Below are 20,290 nucleotides of genomic sequence, written 5' to 3' on the forward strand. Positions count from 1 at the left end.
CTGGAACAGTTCTGTGTTCAGTGCCCGAGAGAGATTAAAACCCTTGTCCAGGACAGAGGACCTGAAACCCTCTGGGAGGCTGCTAAAATTGCAGACCAGCTATTGCTACACCGACAGGCACAGGGGCTGAACCAGAAGCCCTACTCTGGGATGGAACAGAAAGGGTTCCAAAAAGGGGGGAAGGGAGGTGCAGGTCCAAAAGAGGAAAGAGGGCCACCTGCTGCTGAGCGCAAGGTGGCCCCAGATTCGGACAAACCACCCAATTCGGAAAAGAGGGGGTGCTATAACTGCGGGGAGCTGGGCCACATCAAGCCCAACTGCCCAAAGCTAAGCACCAAACCCAAGCCTGTCAGACATGCAACAGCTGTAAGCAGTGAGGGGGGAGACCTGAGCCACTCTGAGGGGCGTGCCTGTTGCTACAGGATTACAAACCCAGAGGAGGTGATGGCTTTCCACTGGACTAAGATAACGGTAAATGGGAGAACCCTTGTTGGGGAACTGGACACAAGGTCCAGTGTGTCATTAATCAATGCCAACCTTGTTTCACCTGCAGATATAATCCCAGGGAGGAACCTTATGATTCAAGGGGTGGGGTCCCCACCATTTGAGGTACCAGTAACCTGTCCCTCCATCGAGTGGAGAGACTGTGGGATGTGCATAGAACTGGGTGTGCTGGAAGGGGCTCCTGTCCCCATCCTGGTGGGACGTGATATTATGGAGCTAGAATACCTGCACAGGGAGGAGGGCCACCTCCTAGAGCTAGAGCCCTACCGGGTTAATGTGGTGACCCGTCAACAGAGCCAAAAGGCTAAGGCGGGAGGAGTGGAAACTTCCCAGGGCCTGGTCACCCAATTGGCTACGGAGTCAGAGGGGGAGGAAGGAGAGACTCTGACTCCCTCTGACTGCAATCAGCCCCTGGCCATTGAGGAAACCAGTGACCTTGAGGTTGGGTTAAGTGGCAGTCCCAGGGAGAAGTCTGGTCAGTCAGTGGCAGAGCAAACAGACTCCCAGGGAGGAATCCGAAGAAATCCCTGAGGGTGGGGGTGCAGTCCTTGCAGGAGCACCTGAACTCCCTATTGATTGGCAAGCAGAGTTCAAGCAAGAGGTTCTAGCAGACCCCAGCTTGGAAGAACTCCGGCAGATGGTTCAGGAGTCAGAAATGGAGTTCACCCCAGAAAAGAGGGAACAGGTGGTCTGGGGCAAGGGACTCCTTTATCAGTTGTGGATACCTAAAAACCAGGCCAAGACCTGGGAGCCATGTTGGCAGCTCGTAGTGCCCCGAGAGTTCAGGCAACAATTGCTTTCCTTGGCTCATGATTTACTTTGTGCCAGTCACATGGGCAGGGAACGGACTTGCCAGCAGCTGCAGGCGAACTTCTATTGGAAGTATATGGGCCAATAGAAGTTCTTCTATGACCAGTATATAGCAGCATCTGATTCAAAGAGTTTACAGATGCTAAGAAAAACATAATGGGGGACATGACAAACAAGCAGGCTAGGAATAATGCATGTTAGCAACAGAGTAACAAAAACAGGGTGTGCTCAATTCTTAATCTATAGTAAAATTCACAGCACACCAACCACCTAACAGAATGCAAGTTGGGTTTTCTCCTTTCCCAAAGATTGCATTTTTCTGTAAGCATCTTGGAGAGGGACCTGAAGATTAAAGATTTTGACTAGATCTTTTTCCCCACATGTGGAAGTAGACATGCAACTGCTTGTAGAACTGCCATATGTGAAAAGATGTGTTGGTGTTTGTCTTGGTCTTAAGTATTTTCACAAAAATATTACATCAGTTAACACTAATCAACTTGCTTCATGTTTGCATTTTTAGCACTAAATGGAGATTTAGGGGCCTCATCCAAGCAGGTGCTGAGCCCTCTGAATTCCCATATGGATAAAACAATCGATCTCACATAACCTTTCTAAAGCTGTGCTCATTACTTGGAATTGTGCTCAGAATGAAAACAGAGATTGAATTGTCTATCTGCTTAAGTAGCAACAGTCCCTTCAGGCCACAGATGAGGCATGCTGGGAAGCTAATTTTCCTGACTCTTCTGTATCTATTCTGTATATAGAAAGAGGGCTTCAAACTCTAGGGCTGTCAACAAGGCATCTTTGAGAAATATTAAGTTCACTTTAAAAAAAAAAAAAATTATATTTGTACAGTTACAACAATGAGATAAAAAAAAAAAGTTGCATTCCTATAATTCAGTTTTACTGATATTGATCTGCTTGCAAAATAGTAAAACATACCCATTTCACATACCTAAGCTGTATCTGTTTCTTTCACAGAACCAAATTGAAGAACCATGAATATGAAACTCTAGACCAACTGGAGAGTGACCTAAACTTAATGTTTGAAAATGCTAAACGCTACAATGTCCCCAACTCAGCCATTTATAAGAGAGTTCTGAAAATGCAGCAGGTTATGCAGGTATATGGAGAAGAACTAAGCAGTCAAAATAGCTATATATATTAATAGTTTTTCTCACTTTAGGTGGAAGTATTTAGAGTCTTTAAATCTGTATTGACATATGCTCTCTGGGGTCAACAGTGTAATTTCCATGGTTTAAATATTTATTTTAAACTTATTTTGGTATGCAGCTCTCTATAATGTGCTGAACAGAGAAAGGATCTACTTACAATTTTTTCCTCTAAACTACTTCTGTTCACAGTGGTATTTCTTAGGCTACGTACACACAATCAAATGAACTAGGACAGGGGTTCTCAAAGTTTTTATACTGCAGCCTGGCAAACCATAGCCCAGCAGTCACAGCCGACCGCAGCCAGAATTTCTGGCCCGCAGACAGGTAAAGATACCCCCCACCCCTCAAGGGGGGGTGGGCCAAACCCTGCGCCGCTGTGGGCCCTGCACAAGGAAACATAGCCTCTCCGCCCAGCTCTGGGGGGCCATGGTTTGCCCATCCGCAGCCACTTCCAATCTAATAGCAGCCAACTGTACTGTGGACTAGCAGCCAACCCAGCACGAGGCTGTTGCCCAAGGATCGAGAACCCTTAATCTAGGAGAATTCTTCCAGGTTTGTTTTCCTAGTAGAAAAACATACTTGGAGATGCCTGAAGAGACATTCAAATACTGAGCACCTGATTAGCAGAGAGCTTGCAGGGCTGATGCTGCAGAGCCACAGGGCCTCTGTGTACACATCTTGCCATGCTCTGAAGGCTACCTCAGTCTGCCTGGAGACAGTATGGCAGCAAAGCACAGGACAGCGCTGATTGGCCGACGCAGTTTGCTCAGGGTCAGCCTCTCTCCCTGCTGCGCAAAGTGGGGATTGTGAAAGAGGTTTGTTCTGCTCCCTGCTTGGCTGGAATAGTAGAGTCCAGCAAGTGACCTATTGTTTCCCTGGGGGGTATGGCAAAGCCCCCTAGGATGCTGGTGGACTGTGCTGTGATTCCTCTCAGAAAAGGAAGTGAACAAACATTTACGCTCCCAGGAGAAATTCTCTTGGGAGTGATGTAATCCTGGTTGTTCTTGAGTTATTTTTCTTCCAGGGCAGCTATTTTTGCTCTGGCAGAGAAATCCTAAGCATCTGTGTACTTCTGGTTTCTCCTGGGAGAGCAGCAGCTCTCTCAGGAGAAACTAAATGTCTGTACTTGGCCGTAATAAGACTAAGATCAAGTTGTGAAAAGGGAAAATGAAAAGATCCCGTAGGTTTATAGGTAAAATGACCATAATTGGAGGATGTTAAGCTATTTTCTATACTGTGATTTTAATACGCAAGAGAACAATTTAGATGCATTGAAGCACTATAATAATTTTTATAAAAACTGATACAAACATTTCTCTTAAGCATATAACATATATTGCATTATTCACTGAAAATCTTTTAATGGTAGCTTTATATTTATGCATTCTGCAACTTATATCTTTCCAAGTAAATTTGATTTTGTGTAGCTTTTTAACATTCATTTATTCTTGGGGTGTTCTGCAATGAGTTTCACTCTAGGGATTGGCTCTTTCAGGCAAAGAAGAAGGAGCTAGCTAGGAGAGATGACATTGAGGATGGAGATAGTATGATCTCTTCTGCTACATCTGATACTGGAAGTTCAAAAAGAAAAAGGTAAGCACTTTTACTCTAAAGATTTATTGCTTCTTTCATTTGTAATACAGAACATATATTTTAAGGTTTTACATGGGATGTCTTTAATTGAAATGTGTTAATCTAATCTACTGTCTCATAATTAATTGTAAACTGATTATTAGATCTATGTTGTCATTGTTTTTTGCTTACAGTGTATAGTTGACAAAGATATTTCATATGCAAGTCCAGTTTCCTAAAGAATATAGGCACTGAAATATTATGTAATTATATAAAACTGCATCTATGTATGTCACTTGTGTTTAAGACCTCAGTCTACGAAGATGTTCAAATTGTTTTAATAAAAGTCGAGTCTGTCTTTACAAGTTGTTATCCGTAACTGACAAGTAGATTTGCTTCTCTTTTCTAGCTGGCATTACCTCCTGATTTTCCCTTTTTACATATTATTAGTCATTTGCCAAATGTAAAATTTAACAAAATATAGTTTTACATTTTGTAATTACTCTTTTCACCGATTTGATTTGAAATTTTTGCTTAAGCTCGTGGGATCTTTATTTTCTGACTTCAGCACACCAAGAGCAGCCTCACCATTATGATCATGGGCTGCTGACATACATTGGGGGGGGAGATGGACAAACAACAAACAGCACTTTTACCGGAAGAGAAACTTGCTCAGTGTCTATATAGATTGTGCACTTCAGTGGGGCTTTTTTGCACTTCTGTCTAATAGTTGATTCAATCAGTGATTGAATTCAGTCGGTGATTGAATCAGCCATTAGATAGAAGTCCCCAAAAACCCTTTTGAAGTGCGTGATCTATACAGACACTGGGGAGCTGGATCAGTCTAAAATGGTTCCTCTAATGGGCATGAACTGCGCTTAGTGCGGGGTGCACTAAGCTGAAAGTAACGTGCCATTTGTTGTTCTTTTTAATCCACCAATCTAAGTGGATTTTAGCCATGTAAAAGAAAATGTATTGTGATCTTAGTAAAATAAAATTAAGTAAGTTTATTAGAACAAGTTGTGTGTTAGAACAAAATTGTTTGCTCCTACATTAGGGAAATATCTGTAAAAAATAATTTTGTCTTGTAGTACAGTAGATTTCTGTTGTCTGCATAGCTATTTTTTCCCCAACAAAATTATACAAATAAACAGAAAATGCTAAGAATCTGGACAGGAAAAATATAAATTCAATTTAAAATAAAGACCGGAAATGGATAGCATAACTCCTGATCATATTGTGACGTTACACTGGAAGTCGCTCCTTGACTTTTCTTCTGTTTATTGTCAACTCTTAAAAATTTGCTGGCAATTAAATAAAAGATTGTGGCAGTTGCTATTCTGTTGCAACCTATGACTCATTGCTACTATGCAGCAGGGTCAGAAATGACCCATGCGCTGCTGGGTCTGCAGTAACAGCAGTTACCATGCAGTCATTTAGTACTGAAGTGCTAAAGCAAGTACTAAATAACTTCTTAGTAACATCTGTGCAGTTCATTTAACGAAAGAAAGCTATCAGTGTTTCCTCTTCTCTGATAAAGTAAAAGAAAAGCTTTTGAAAACCCAACTGGTGGAAACAGCCCCAAGGAATTCAAACTATAACATACAAAAGGAGCAATCTGGCCAGTGGGTTAAAGTTCCTTCCTGACCCAAATTTGGCAGTCAGCCTAATGTGAAGAGGAGGGGGAAAACCCTGTAGTTAGGAACCTCCCTCTTTGGTCCCAGCAGGAGCATTGGCGCACTCCAGTCAAAATCCCCAGCCTTGGCTGTAGCCAACATGCAGTACCTCTGAGGGAGGTGTAAAAACACCCAGATGCACGTAACAGAAAGCAGGGACAGGGACAACTAGCAAAGCTCAGAAGCATGGAAAATACCCATAGTAGAACATAGGCACAGCTGTGCCTGCATCATCCCCATCCAGTGGCTGTACAAACTTATTTTGAACACCTTGAGTGACAGATAGTCCATGACTTCCCTAGGCAGTCTATTCCACTGCCTCCATGTTCTAACAGTGAAGAAGTTTTTCCTGATTATCTAATTTAAACTTACTTTGCTGCAACCTTTAAGCCCATGTCCTCCTCTCTGCAGTAAGAGAGAAACAGTGCTTTCTTTCTTCTTTATGGCAGACCCTCGGGTATTGAGGACTGCTGTCATGTCCTTCTTAAGCATCATTTCTGCAAGCTGACCATGCCTAGCTCCTTCAGCTTCTCTTTGTATGACTTGCTTTCCAAGCCCTTCATCATTTTTGTTTCCCGTCTCTGGGTGGACCCTCTCTGACTTCTCCACATCCTTTTTAAAATGTGGAGCCCAGAACTGCATACAATACTCCAGATAAAGGCCTAAACAGTGCCAAGTGGAGAGGCACTATCATGGAGTTGGGCAGTTATTTTGGCTGGAGGACCACTTAATGTCTTTTGGTGAGCAGTTGAGGGCTGCAAGGGTAGCCCTGCCCCTTGCCAGGTGCCCTGTGTCCTGATTGCCATCTTGAGACCAGAAGTTCCACCCCCTAACCTTTGCCACTGGAAGTCCCTCCCCTTGCCCCCAGAAGTACTCCTTTTGGGAGAGGGGGTTGCCATCTTGAAACCAGAAAAAAAAACTCCTATACTAAAAATCAAATACCTACTACACATGTTTTAATTTTATTTCAAAAGATATTTTTGTCCTGATTTGCATGCGTTTGTGTAGTGGTATATGGAGGTAATTGCATAATAACTCAAAATAAAGTATTTCTGTTGTATATTGTGTGTGGGGTGTGGTTGGGGGGTGGGTGTGGGAGGGTTTGTGAAAGTATGCATGTGTGGGGGGGGTTGTGATGGGGTGTTGATGTGTGTGGGCGGTTTGTGGGTAGGTGCAGGGGGTGAGGGTTTGTGAAGGGGTGTGGGTATGGGTATGGATGTGTGTGTGGGGCGGGGGTTGTGAGTGAGTGTGGGGCCTTCCACTACATGCCAGACCCCCACACAGCTCCTGTCGCTGGTGACAGCAGCAGCATCACCAGCAGCAGGCAGTGGTCCCTCAGGGTGCTCATGGCTAGGGCAGGCAGAGCCCCCTAGTGCTTCACAGCTCTGGCTGGGTCCCAGGGCAAAGTGTGGTGGCATGCACCTTCAGCCCAGACCAGGCTTTCTCCATGCCAGAACATGGGTCTCGCAGCACTGCAGGCAGAAGCCACGTGCCATCGGGCTGGGCTAGGCCAGCTCCGTACCTCCATATGGGGCTTCCAGCACTCCAGTGGGGTTGGTGAGCAACACAGAGAGGCACAGAGGCCCCCTGGCTTGATGGTGCCTGACTGCAGTTCCAAGTCCATGCAGTATCAGGCCAGGTGGGCTCCGTGCCTCCACATGTGGCTGCCTGACCCTGCTGGAGTGCCTGAAGCCTCACATGGACACATGGAGTCAGACCTCCCTGGCCTGGCTGTATGGTATGTGGCTCCCACCTGCAGTACCACAAGCTCCATGTGCTGGCACAGAGCCAGCCCAGTCTGGCCCAAAAGCACACACCAGCTCCATGCCAGCACATGCAGCCCCTGGGACTTAGCCAGAGCCGAGCACTGGCAATGGGGGCTGTACGCAATGGGGCGGGGTACATGTGGCGGAGGAGCCCACACACACCCACAAGCCCCATGCCCAGCCCCGCTCCTGCAGGCAGGCGCTCCCCTCCCCTCCCCACTCACAGCATTCCCTTCATTCACCCAAGTATTTACTTTGACAAAGGAGGATATGAAGTTTGTTTGACACAATTTGTTTTTCATATATCTGTGCTTGTGATCGGCCTCTCTTCCTCTAGATGCTTGCAAATGGCCTTCTTTATGCTATGCTCCAGTAATTTCCCAGGTATTGAGGTGAGGCAACCAGTCTGTAATTCCCTGGGTCTTCCTTTTTGCCTTTTTTAAAGAGAAGCACTACATTGACTCTTTCTCAATCCTTTGTTACCTGGCCTGTCTCCCACAATTTCATTAATGTAATTGACAAGGGCTCTGAGACCTCCTTTGCCAGTTCCTTCAGTACCATGAGATAAAGTTCATCTTGCCCTGCTGACTTAATTCAGACCCATCAAAAGCTCTCTAACCATCTCTTGTTATCTCCTCCCTCAGCTTGCCTGCTTCCTTTTCCAGATTATCCTTATTAGGCGTCTGGCTGCATTTTAAGTTTTTGTGAAGGATGAGACAAAGTAGCTGTTGAGTAGCCCTGCCGCCTTTGCATCTTCTGTTAGGAGTCCTTCAGCTTGTCAGCAGTAGACCCACAGCTTCCTTGGTCCTTCTTTTCTTGCCAACATGCTTACAGAACCTCTTCTTGTTGTCCTTTAACCTCTTTTGCCATGTGCAGCTCACTCTTTAACTTTGCCTTCCTGATTTTTTGTCCCTGTAGGTTCTTGTTATTTCCTGATGTGTTTCTTTGGTGACCTGCCCATTCTTCCATTGCCTGTATGGTTTCCTTTTGCATTTAAGGCATCTTAAAAGCCCCTTGTGCAGCCACATTGGTCTCTTGCCATTCTTCTTGTGCTTCCATCATGTCAAGATAGTTTCTTGTTGGTCTTCCAATACTGTGCCCCTTAAAAGCTCCCAACCTTCCTGGGTACCTTTATCCTTCAGTCTGTCTTCCCATGGCATCATGCACATTAACTCCTTTAGTCAGATAAAATCCACCTTTTTGAAATCTAGCATCCTAATTGGCTGATTTCATGCTTTCCCTGTCTCAGGGTCTGGAATTCTATCATTGTGATTGCTTCCTCACAAGTTACCCATCACCTTCACAACCTCCACCAGTTCTTCCCTGTTGGTCAGGACAAGATCCAAGATAGATGACCTCCTAGTTTTATCTTCCACCTTCTAGAACAGGAAGTTGTCCTCCACACAAGTTAGGAACCAGTTAGACATTTTATTTGGTTGCATTTGAGTGCCTAACTTGAGATACTCGGGTATATTTTTTTCAGGGTAGAAGCCACCCATGGGTGCCTTTGACTGCAATATTTAAGAAAGCCAAGCTCTAAATTTATAAAGCTGGGCACCCAAAAAGCTTAGGAAAACAGAAATAGAGGTGCTTTTCAGAAATGTAGGTCTTACACAGAAAACTTAATGTATTTAGATACAAAGAGTGAAGATGATCATAGTAATTTGTTCTTATGTTGGGAAATGTTTACATTGAAAATGGAGAAAAGAAAGAAAAGAAAGGCAAAATCTAGTATTTTAAGATTAACTACCTAGTTCACTTAACAGTTCACTCACCCAGGAACCCAAACTTTGGTCCCACCATCATCATTCTGTAAACTTTTTAAAATGGGCACCTAAATATATATCTAGAATAGAATGATCTTCATGCAGACATGTATGTGCTTTTTTAATTGCAGTTTTTCTATTGTACAGTCGAATAAATATTTTTTTGTGTAGCTGTTGATATTCAGAAAAAAAATTGTAACAATTTTTCTCCCCTTAACCAACAGTAAAAAAAATATAAGGAAACAGAGAATGAAAATTTTGTACAATGCAGTCCTTGAAGCTCGAGAGCCAAGCACAGGCAGAAGACTCTGTGATCTGTTTATGGTTAAACCCTCCAAAAAGGACTATCCAGATTATTATAAAATCATTTTGGAGCCAATGGATTTAAAAATGATTGAGCATAATATCCGCAATGATAAATACTCAGGGGAGGAAGCTATGATTGAAGATATGAAGCTAATGTTCCGAAATGCAAGGCACTATAATGAGGAAGGCTCACAGGTACTGTTTAAATTATGCAGGTATAATTACCTTTCTGCTTGCTTGCAACAAGAAAAAACAATTTAAATGTTGTTATAGTCAGTCTGTGGTTACTCCTTCCGGTTGTTATGCTAATAGTTTACTGAATAAATATTAAAACTTCATTGGAGTATTTTTTTCTTAAAATATGAACACTTTATTTACCTGAATCCAAGATGACCCTGAATTTAAGACAACCACCCCAATAATTAGATTCTGTACATGGAAAATGTATACATTTGTGATAATTTTCTATGTATATCATCTGATTATTGGGGGGGGGCATCTTAAATTAGGGTCCCACACCATTGAATACAGACAAGCAGTGGCAGGGGGGGCAGGTGGTAGGGAAGTCAAGTAGCCTGACCCCTGCTCCTTGCCCTCCCTCCCCCCACTCACTCCCCACACATTGCATCCTGATGCATGTACCCACTCCCTCTCAGGCCTGCATCCTCTGGCATCTGCCTCCCACCCCATGTCTATACCATTGTGCCTGCCCTTTCACCCCCTCCCCCCAGTTCTGTTCCCATAGCTTCTGGTTTCCAGCCTGGCCCCACTACTGCCACCTACCCTCTGGCCCCACTCCAGCCTGAGGTATGGAGCCACATGACTGCTTCAGCTCCAGCCCACCCATGCAGCAGAGCCTCAGGGCCAGGGCTGGGGCCAGAGCTGCAGCTACTGTTGCCACAGTCGCTGCTGTGTGGCCAGGCTGGGTATAGCCAGAGTGACCATGTGCTCCATACCCTGCAGTGGAGCAGATCCAGGGCTGGACCTGGCCCATAAGCAGTTGGAGGGGGGTGGGAGGAGGAGCCAGTAGTAGCTACAGCTCTAACTCCAACCCCAACCCTGGATCGGAGTCAGAGCTGAAGCACCCTGCTTGTGCCTGAATCCAAGACTAGGGGCTTTTTGTTCCCTTGTTAAATGAGGAACAAAACCTCATCTTGGATTTGAGTAAATATGGGATTTTTTTATAGGGATATATATATTCTTGTTCAACTGGGGTCCCTGGTTACAGAGATAGAGATATATATGCTCCTTTTAAAAATACATAATTTAGCTATGGTGAATAAAGCTGGAGTAGAGCTGGTATCTGTATTTTCCTAGTGCTTAATGAAAAAGTGTTATGTAGTTAAATTTCCATCATTTAGCTTCCTAGAAACCTATTTAAATAATTGGATTATTTAAGGACATAATATGGATTTGGGGTCATTAAGGACATACTAAAAATTCTCAAATCCATATTATCATAGAGTCATGCAAGAGCTTGAAAGAATTTGATGTTTGAGAGAGGAGCTTAAGAGCTTGGTTTGTTTACCCTAGCAAAATCAAGACTTGGACGGATATGATTGCTCATTATAAATACACTGAAGAAGTAAATACAAGGGCTAGAGAACTATTAAAATTAAGGACAGTATTGGCTCAAGAAGAAATGGATACTAACTGTTAATGAATAAATATAAGATAAAAATAAGGTTTCCAACCTAATCTCATCAGAACAATGAGTTCCCAGAACCACCTCCCTGTAGCAATAGCATGGGATTCACACTATGAAAATCAGTGTATTGTGCATTTGCTTGTGATTAGAGGTGCACTGATACATTGGTCTATATCATATTGGCACAGATAAAAGGAAAATTGACATAATCAGCCTTTTTTGGCTGATGTGACCAATAATGTCACCAGTAAATGCAGCGTGCATGCACACAGCCACAACATGCACAGGGCCAGGAGTGCAGCCCAGCAGCTTGGAGAGCAGCATCCAGCTGATAAGTCTGTTGGATGGAAGGGGCATGGGTGAGAGGGCAGAATGAGACCCCTATGGTGAGGGATGGAGTGGGGCAGGATTAGGCATTGCCCAGCCAGGGTAGGGTGGGGCACAAAGGAGCTGGCAGCTTATCTGGCGGGGCACTTGGGTTGGCTCCCACCACTCCACACACCCCAACCATAGGGGCATAGAGGGTATGTGCCCTGCTCCCACCACTCCACACACCCCAACCATAGGAGGCATAGAGGGTATGTGCCCTGCCCCAACCAGATCTGGGCATGGGGCAAGGGTAGGCTGCCGCTGTGCACTCAGGGCCAGGGGACTGCACTGCACTCTGGCCAGGCGGCAGTGCTGGGAGTTGGAGAACTACAGTGGGGGCTAGTCACCCCAAAATTAGCCGTAGCCCTGCCCCCCCCCCCCCCCAGCTCCACTGCCACCCACCCAGCCTTAGCATAGCTGCTGGAAAGAGGCTGAAGCAGCCCTGGCCCTGAGCATGCAGCAGGCAGTCCACCCTCACCCCGTGCACATATCTGGGGGTGGGCATGTGCCCCCTATGCCTCCTTCAGGAGTATGTGCAGCAGCAGGAGCTGCCCTTCATGCTGCTGTGCTGCATATTGGCAGTCAGATTACCGACAGCCTATTATTGACCATCCATATTGGCAGATACCATCAACCCAAAAAATCTTTATCGATGCACCCCTATTTGTGATGCTATGGGATTGGATTCAGAAGCTGAGAGGTCCCCATACAATTCTGTGTTCTTGTCTGATAGATGGGGAAATTATCTTAATTCATATCAACTTATTTTTGGTGCCATTTTATATAGCCTTTTCAGAAAGGAGATGTGATTGAATTGCATTGTATTTACTCAAGGTTTCTAGGTCCTTGATTAAATTGAATAATACTTAACTATGATTTAAAATATAATTTTGTTATGTGAAAGAGTAGGAAATATCTGTTAAACAGTAATTATTATGGTTAATTTGAAAGTAAGTAATCCAGTAATAAAAAATAAATGGCTCTTATTGTTATGTACCAAATCTTGAAATCTGTATTTGGTCATTAGTCAGGTAAAAATGAGTCAGCAATAAAGACTTGGGTATTTTATATTGTGTAGGTTAATGCAGCTGTTAGTATTGGTATATACAAATACATTGTGATCACAGAATCTTGTAAAAACTCTTTTAAAGATGGCTGTATGGCCATGGGGCTTGTGTGAAGGGGTGGGGATTAGAAGGTTGGGAGTTCAAGCCTGTGTGTGTGTCCCTGAGCTTCCCAGCTGGCTTCATGGCTTTGAGACATTTGTTTTAGGACTGTAGTAATGGGTAACATCTTGGGCAGCAGTGACCACAAGATGATGGAGTTCAGAATCCTGAGGAAAGGAAGGAAAACAGCAGTGTGCGGACCCTGGACTTCAGAAAAGCAGACTTTGACTCGCTCAGGGAACTCCTGAGCAGGATCCCTTGGGAGGCCAATCTGAGGGGGGGAGGAGTCCAGGAGAGCTGGCTGTACTTTCAAGAAACCTTACTGAGAGTGCAGAAACAAACCATCCTGGTGTGCAGGAAGACTAGCAAGTATGGCAGAAGACCAGTTTGGTGTAGCATGGAACTGGTCAGTAAGCTAAATCACAAAAAGGAAGCTTATAAGAAGTGGAAACTTGGACAAACAACTAGGGAAGAGTATAAGAATATTGCTTGGGCATGCAGGGATGAAGTTAGGAAGGCCAAAGTGCAATTGGGGTTGCAGCTGGCAAGGAATATGAAGGGTAACAAGAAGAGTTTTGACAAGTATGTCGGCAACAAGAGAAGGATCAGGGAAAGTGTGAGTCTCTTACTGAATGGGGGAGGGAACCTAGTGACAGAGGATGCAGAAAAAGCTGAAGTACTCAATGCCTTTTTCACCTCAGTCTTCACAAGCAAGGTCAGTTACCTGACTATTGCATCTGACGGTACAGTTTGGGGAGAAGGTGAGTAGCCATCTGTGACTGAAGAACAGGTTAGGGACTATTTAGAAAAGCTGGACATACAAAAGTCCACGGGGCTGGATAGGATACACCTGAGGGTGCTGAGGGAGTTGGCTGATGTGATTGCAGAGCCACTGGTCATCATCTTTGAAAACTCATGGCGATCAGGAGAGGTTCTGGACCATTGGAAAAGGGCAAATATAGTGCCCATATTTAAGAAAGGGAAAAAGGAGGATCCAGGGAACTACAGACCAGTCAGCCTCACCTCAGTCCCTAGAAAAATCATGGAGCAGGTCCTCAAGGAATCCATTCCTAAGCACTTGTAGGAGAAGAAAGTGATTAGGGACAGTCAGCATGGATTCACCAAGGGCAAGTCGTGCCTGACTAGTTTGATTGCCTTCTATGATGAGATGACTGGCTCTACGAATGTGGGGAGACCATTGGATATGGTATATCTTGATTTTAGCAAGGCTTTTGATATTGTCTCCCACAACATTCTTCCAGGCAAGCTAAGGAAGTGTGGGTTGGATGAATGGATTGTAAGGTGGATAGAAAACTGGATGGATCATTGGACTTAAAGGGTAGTAGTCAATGGCTTGATGCCTAGTTGGCAGTTAGTATCAAATGGAATGCCCCAGGGGTCTGTCCTGGGGCCAGTTTTGTTCAGTATCTTCATCATTGATCTGGAAGATGGGATGTAGTGTACCTTCATTAAGTTTACAGATGACATCAAGCTGGGTAGAGTAGTAGGTATGCTGGAGGGTAGGGTTAGGATTCAAAGTGACCTAGACAAATTGGAGGATTGGACCAAAAGAAGTCTCATGAGGTTCAAAAGGGCAAGTGCAAAATCCTGCACTTAGGACAGAACAATCTGCACTAGTAGAGGCTAGGGGCTGACTGGCTGGGCAGCAGCTCTGCAGAAAAGGACCTGGGGGTTGCAATAAGCTGAATGTGAGCCAACAGTGTACCCTTTTTGCCAAGAAGTCTAATGGCATACTGGACTACATTGGTAGGAGTGTTGTCCGCAGATCAAGGGAAGTGATTATTCCACTCTATTCAGCCCTGGTGAGGCCACATCTAGGTACTATGTCCAGTTTTGGGCCCCCTAATACAGAAGAGATGTGGACAAATTGAAGAAAGTTCAGCGAGAGCAACTAAAATGGATGGGGCTAGGGCACATGATTTATGAGGAGAGTCCGAGGGAACTCGCCTTATTTAGTTTGCAGAAGAGAAGACTGAGAGGGGGTTAAATAGCAGTCTTCAACTCCCTGAAGAGTGGTTCAAAAGAGGATGGAGCTAGACTGTTCCTAGTGGTGGCAGATAACAGAACAAGGAGCAATGGTCTCAAGTTGCAGTAAGAGAAGTTTAGGTTAGATATTTGTAAAAAAAATTCTCACTAAACGGCTAGTAAAACACTGGAACAGGTTACCCATAGAGGTTGTGGACTCTCCATCCTTGGAGGTTTTTAAGACCCAGCTAGACAGAGCCTTGAGTGGAATGATCTAGTTGAGGATGGTTCTGCTTTGAGCAGGGGGTTGGACTAGATGATTTCTTGGGGTCTCTTCCAGCCCTAATTTTTCTATGATTCTATGGCAGCCAGAGCATACAAAACGTTGAGTTTAGCTAACTGAAAAATCAGAGATTCCTATTTCACTGTTGGCCATGATTACAGAGAGCAGTAAGAGGTTAGATACTCTTTTTTTGTTTATAGAAAAAAAGGATTTTGATGCCTTAAAGTAAAATGCTGCTCTGCTGTACTGCATGAGGGCATATAGAATGTGTGGTGTTTTTAATAATAGAAAAATGTAGTTGTTAAAGTGCTCAGTAGTGCAAAACATACTCCAACTTATAAAAAAAAAAAAAAAAATTTCTACATGGCAACATAAAGTTATTAATATAGCCTGTGAAGCAGAACAGTATAAACCAATTTAGGAAGAATATTGTTCTTAATCAGATATTTCAATAATCTGATTATGGCAAGCAGTGAGCCATGTAGCTACAATTGCATATAATTTAATTCTACTTTGATAGAGGCATGAAATTCAATAACTGCAAACTGCAATCTGAATTTCTTTATTTACTTTTCCTGCAAATGCATTTATGAGATTCATTACAACAACTCTTAATTGTTGACAAGCATCGTATTTTTTTCTAAGGTAGCATAGCAGGACTTTGATTGTAACATACTAATTGGCATCAGGTCACTATCTAGGACATGCAGACTTTTGGGTAAAGGTTTGATATATGGGCTCTTTTAAAATAGAATATGTCTGCATGTGAACTGCTGAAGGCCTTATTGACATAATCAGACAAGGTTCTTTGGGTGACTCTGATATCTTTTATTAGACCAACTTAACTAGTTGGAAAACAATTTTTGAGCAAGCTTTCGGGTTCAAAAACCCTTCATCAGGCTGAGGAAGTCTCAGCAGTTGGTGTGTTCTCTTCCTGGATGGAATTAAAAGTAAAGAAGCCAGAGGCTGGGCTGGTATGCATACAAGATAGGCAGTCAGTGAAGATGTAGAATGAGGAGTCAATGGGTGAGAGACAGGCTGGGTGTGGGAGAGAGAGAAGGACATAATTGTACTCAATTGACATAGCAGTACCCAATTCCAGGTATTCAGTTGTTGTTACGTAAGTTGTGTTTAATATGCTATATGCTGCACAAATGCATAAAAGTGAACAGCTCTTTCCCTTAAGAAGTTTATAGTCAGAAAGGACAAAGACAGAAAAGTTCAGCTACCTAGAATTTTGGGTTTGTGTTTGTGGTTCACAGAGTTTGGATTTTCTTTTTTTATTATAAAAGAGTGTGATTTGAGGAATTTTTTGAAAGGGACAGGATACTTCCATGCATAACTGGCAGCATAAGAGAAGATATAAGGATGAATAGGAGAGACTAAATGGAAAAAGCAAAGGGAGAAAGCTGGGGGAAGGAGAGTGTAAGGTAGGGGGGAAAAACAGCACCAAGGAGGTAACTGTGGCAGAGCACCTTTGGTGTCCGCCACTTTAAGGCTGAGAGTAGGCAGCTGGCAGGTGCAGGCCTGCCCTGATGAGGCGGCCATTTTAAATCCAGGCCCACAGGGCTGAGCCTGCAGTCTGTTGCTGACAACCGGAGCAATAACACCCAGGTGAGTTGCTGCTCACAACACCTTGGAGGCAAGCCAGCAAGCAGGCAAGAAGGAGGCTGGAACTAAGGTCCAGTGGAGAGAGCAGCCCAGGAATAACATGTAGCCCCACAGGGATAAGACCAAGGCAGGTAGGCCTGCATTGGTCCTGGGCATGACCAGAAACTGTACCCTGCCTGGGAAGGGTGGTCTGGTGGGGCTATCTGTGGCAGGACAGCCCCTCAGAAATGCCAAGCCAGTTACCTCCCTGGTGAAAGGTGAGGAGGGGTGCCTCAAAACCCCAGCCCCCAAATCCTGGTGGGTTACCCAGCCCCAGGGAGAGGTATGGGGGCTAGGCACGTCTCTGGACAGCTGAGCCCTATGGGGTGCAAGACCCCAGAGGCCCGTCAGCAGGGCATGTGTGGAAGACCCTAGTGAGAGGGTAGTTAGGCCAAGGTAAGTCTGCGGATGCCTGAGGCTGCAGTTGAGCCAGAGGCTCAGTAAGTTCTCAGACATGGTGAAGCTGAGTTTGGGTCAAAAGGTTAGGAACTTGTTTAGAAGGCCCTGGTGACAGGGCACAAAAGGAAGGCCCTAGCCAGAGGGCATAAGTTGAAGCCCCAGGGAGGGAGCAGTTAGGCTAAGGTCAGTCTACGGACTCCTGAGGCTGCGGTGGGGCCAGAGGCCAAGACCCTGGTAAGTCCTTATACATGTTGAGACTGAGTGTTGGGTCAGAGGGAAACCCCTGTAAGCCCTCAGACTTGGGGAGGCAGAGTTTGGGTCCAAAGGGCGAGTAGCTGGCCCTAAGGAGGGAACAAGAGTGATGAGTTACCCAGAGAGGGGCCTGGGTCAGAGCTCCGCCCAGGGCAAGGCAAATTGGCTGGACACCGTTCAGATGAGGATTACAGAAGAGGCCCAAAAGGCTGCGCCAGGGCCAGTCAAGCAGTTCATGTAGGTTAGCCTTGTGGTCTACGTGGTCGCTCAATGGGAGCAGGGCAGGTTGAGTGTGGCCCGGAGAGGGACAGAATGTAAGAGGCCTGGTGAGAGAGGGTGGAGTGCAAGAGGCCCCAGTGAGAGGGAGGTGGTATAAATGAGGCCCGATACGGCGGAGTGAATGAACAAATGTCTGAGGCCTAGTAAGGGGCTGAGTTTGACCCAGCCATGAGCTGGAGCATAGGATGCCATCTGCAAGGCGTGGCATATAAAGGGAGGTCCGAGTTGTGTATAGCACCCTCTGGCATTGGGACATTAAAACGGGCAGCCTCCCTCATTTTTACACCAATTTTGGGAATAGTAAATTGTGGCAGGTGAGACTGGGTGGACTTACGTACTTAGACGGGTGGGCAGGCCAACGTGAGTCCCGGCCCTAACATGGCCCCTGTCACAGTAACAATAGGGAACTTGAACATTTTTGAGAAATAAGCAAAATGAATAACAGAAGACATTAACATGAGTTCTGGGAGTAAAATATTAGCAGCAACATTCAACTAATTTTCATCTTCCCCTTATCCCCCCCTTCCAAGAGTAAGGCATGAATTGGAAAGTTCAAAAATAGGAGATTGCATCATTCAGGTGAAGGCCTACCAAGATATATGGGGAAGAGCTGTATTTGAAGGGGTGGACAGTACTGATTTTTTTTTTTTTTTCAGATGGAGAGGAATGGTAGGATTTAAGTAAAATTAAGACATGCGTGAGGTAGGGAGCAAGAGAAGAGCAGAATCTGATATGAAACCAAGTTAATAAGTTTTGACAACAGGGAAAAGAAAACTATCGATGGTGACTAGGGTGTGTGTGTTTTGGAAGAAAAGATCAAATTAATCTCTTGGGCTGAGATTTTAGGCACTCAGTTCCCACTGATTTTTTAGTGGATTATGGGCATGTAACTGCCTTGGTTCTCCTGTGAAAATCCTAATTTTGGAAGTTGAATTGGTGTTAGTGTGTTCAAGAGGAGATGGCTGAAAGGTGATGTTCTGAATAGGGGAAAATAGTCTGGAGAAAAGATTGGGGTAGGGAAAAATTAATAGATTAGGAGATTGGTTTTATCTACCACACCTAGGCTGACAAAGGGAAGGAAGTTAGTATACTTAGACTTCAGGAAGGCCTTCGATACGGTATCCCACACCATACTGGTGAACAAGTTAAGAGGCTGTGATGTGGATGACTGCACGGTCCGGTGGGTGGCGAATTGGCTAGAGGGTCGCACCCAAAGAGTCGTGGTAGATGGGTTGGTCTCGACCTGGAAGGGTGTGGGCAGTGGGGTCCCGCAGGGTTCGGTCCTTGGACCGATACTCTTTAATGTCTTCATCAGCGACTTGGACGTGGGAGTGAAATGTACTCTGCCCAAGTTTGCAGATGACACAAAGCTATGGGGAGAAGTGGACATGCCGGAGGGCAGGGAACAGCTGCAGGCAGACCTGGATAGGTTGGACAAGTTGGCAGAAAACAACAGGATGCAGTTCAACAAGGAGAAATGCAAAGTGCTGCACCTAGGGAGGAAAAATGTCCAGCACACCTACAGCCTAGGGAATGACCTGCTGGGTGGCACAGAGGTGGAAAGGGATCTTGGAGTCCTAGTGGACTCCAAGATGAACATGAGCCGGCAGTGTGACGAAGCCATCAGAAAAGCCAATGGCACTTTATCGTGCATCAGCAGATGCATGACAAATAGGTCCAGGGAGGTGATACTTCCCCTCTATAGGGCGTTGGTCAGACCGCAGTTGGAGTACTGCGTGCAATTCTGGGCGCCACACTTCAAGAAGGATGCGGATAACCTGGAGAGGGTACAGCGAAGGGCAACTCATATGGTCAAGGGCCTGCAGACCAAGCCCTACGAGGAGAGACTAGAGAAACTGGACCTGTTCAGCCTCCGCAAGAGAAGGTTGAGAGGCGACCTTGTAGCTGCCTATAAGTTCATCACGGGGCACAGAAGGGAATTGGTGAGGATTTATTCACCAAGGCGCCCCCGGGGGTTACAAGAAACAATGGCCACAAGCTAGTAGAGAGCAGATTTAGACTGGACATAAGGAAGAACTTCTTCACAGTTCGAGTGGCCAAGGTCTGGAACGGGCTCCCAAGGGAGGTGGTGCTCTCCCCTACCCTGGGGGTCTTCAAGAGGAGGTTAGACGAGTATCTAGCTGGGGTCATCTAGACCCAGCACTCTTTCCTGCTTATGCAGGGGGTCGGACTTGATGATCTATTGAGGTCCCTTCCGACCCTAACATCTATGAATCTATGAATCTATAAGTTACCCAAGGATAAAGCTTAGAGGATAATTTTTGGGGGGGGGGGGATGAGGATGGGGCAAAATTAGTTTTTGTTTAGGTGTTTGAAATAGAAGATGGATTGTAAAGGTTTTAGAGAAAGTTGTTGAATAGGAAACTAAACCAGTGGGAGCAGACTGCATTTCCTAGCAGTTCTTTCTGGGAGAAAAAGAAAGAAAGAGAAGAGGTGGCAATTTGTAATCTAGTTTGGGAACCAATAAAGCATTTTTTTTTCTTTTCTTTTTTCCATTTTTTAAAAAAGGTTTAAACCTTAGGTTACAAAAATTGCTTTTCATCCTACCTGGATATGCAGCCACATTTAGGGTAAAATTGACATCTGTTTTGTTAATGTAATGCCACATTGCATAACTACTTAAGACTGGAAGAGAATTTTACACAACTGAAACTAACAAGAT

The 20,290-nt window shown here is 44.9% G+C and overlaps 1 protein-coding gene across 18 annotated transcripts in view; it reads left to right on the forward strand.

The window, feature by feature from the left end:
* Positions 1–20,290, forward strand: part of PBRM1 (polybromo 1) — a 128,404-nt gene that overhangs the window by 59,758 nt on the left and 48,356 nt on the right. For all 18 annotated transcript variants that reach the window (XM_014606142.3, XM_019490005.2, XM_006270373.4 and 15 more), the window contains 3 exons: positions 2,296–2,437; positions 3,985–4,082; positions 9,494–9,770. In XM_014606142.3, coding sequence (XP_014461628.1) covers positions 2,296–2,437; positions 3,985–4,082; positions 9,494–9,770 — 517 coding nt within the window. The remainder of the gene's footprint in view (positions 1–2,295; positions 2,438–3,984; positions 4,083–9,493; positions 9,771–20,290) is intronic.

Source organism: Alligator mississippiensis, chromosome 12 (genome assembly GCF_030867095.1).
Source record: "Alligator mississippiensis isolate rAllMis1 chromosome 12, rAllMis1, whole genome shotgun sequence".
Lineage (NCBI taxonomy): Eukaryota > Metazoa > Chordata > Crocodylia > Alligatoridae > Alligator > Alligator mississippiensis.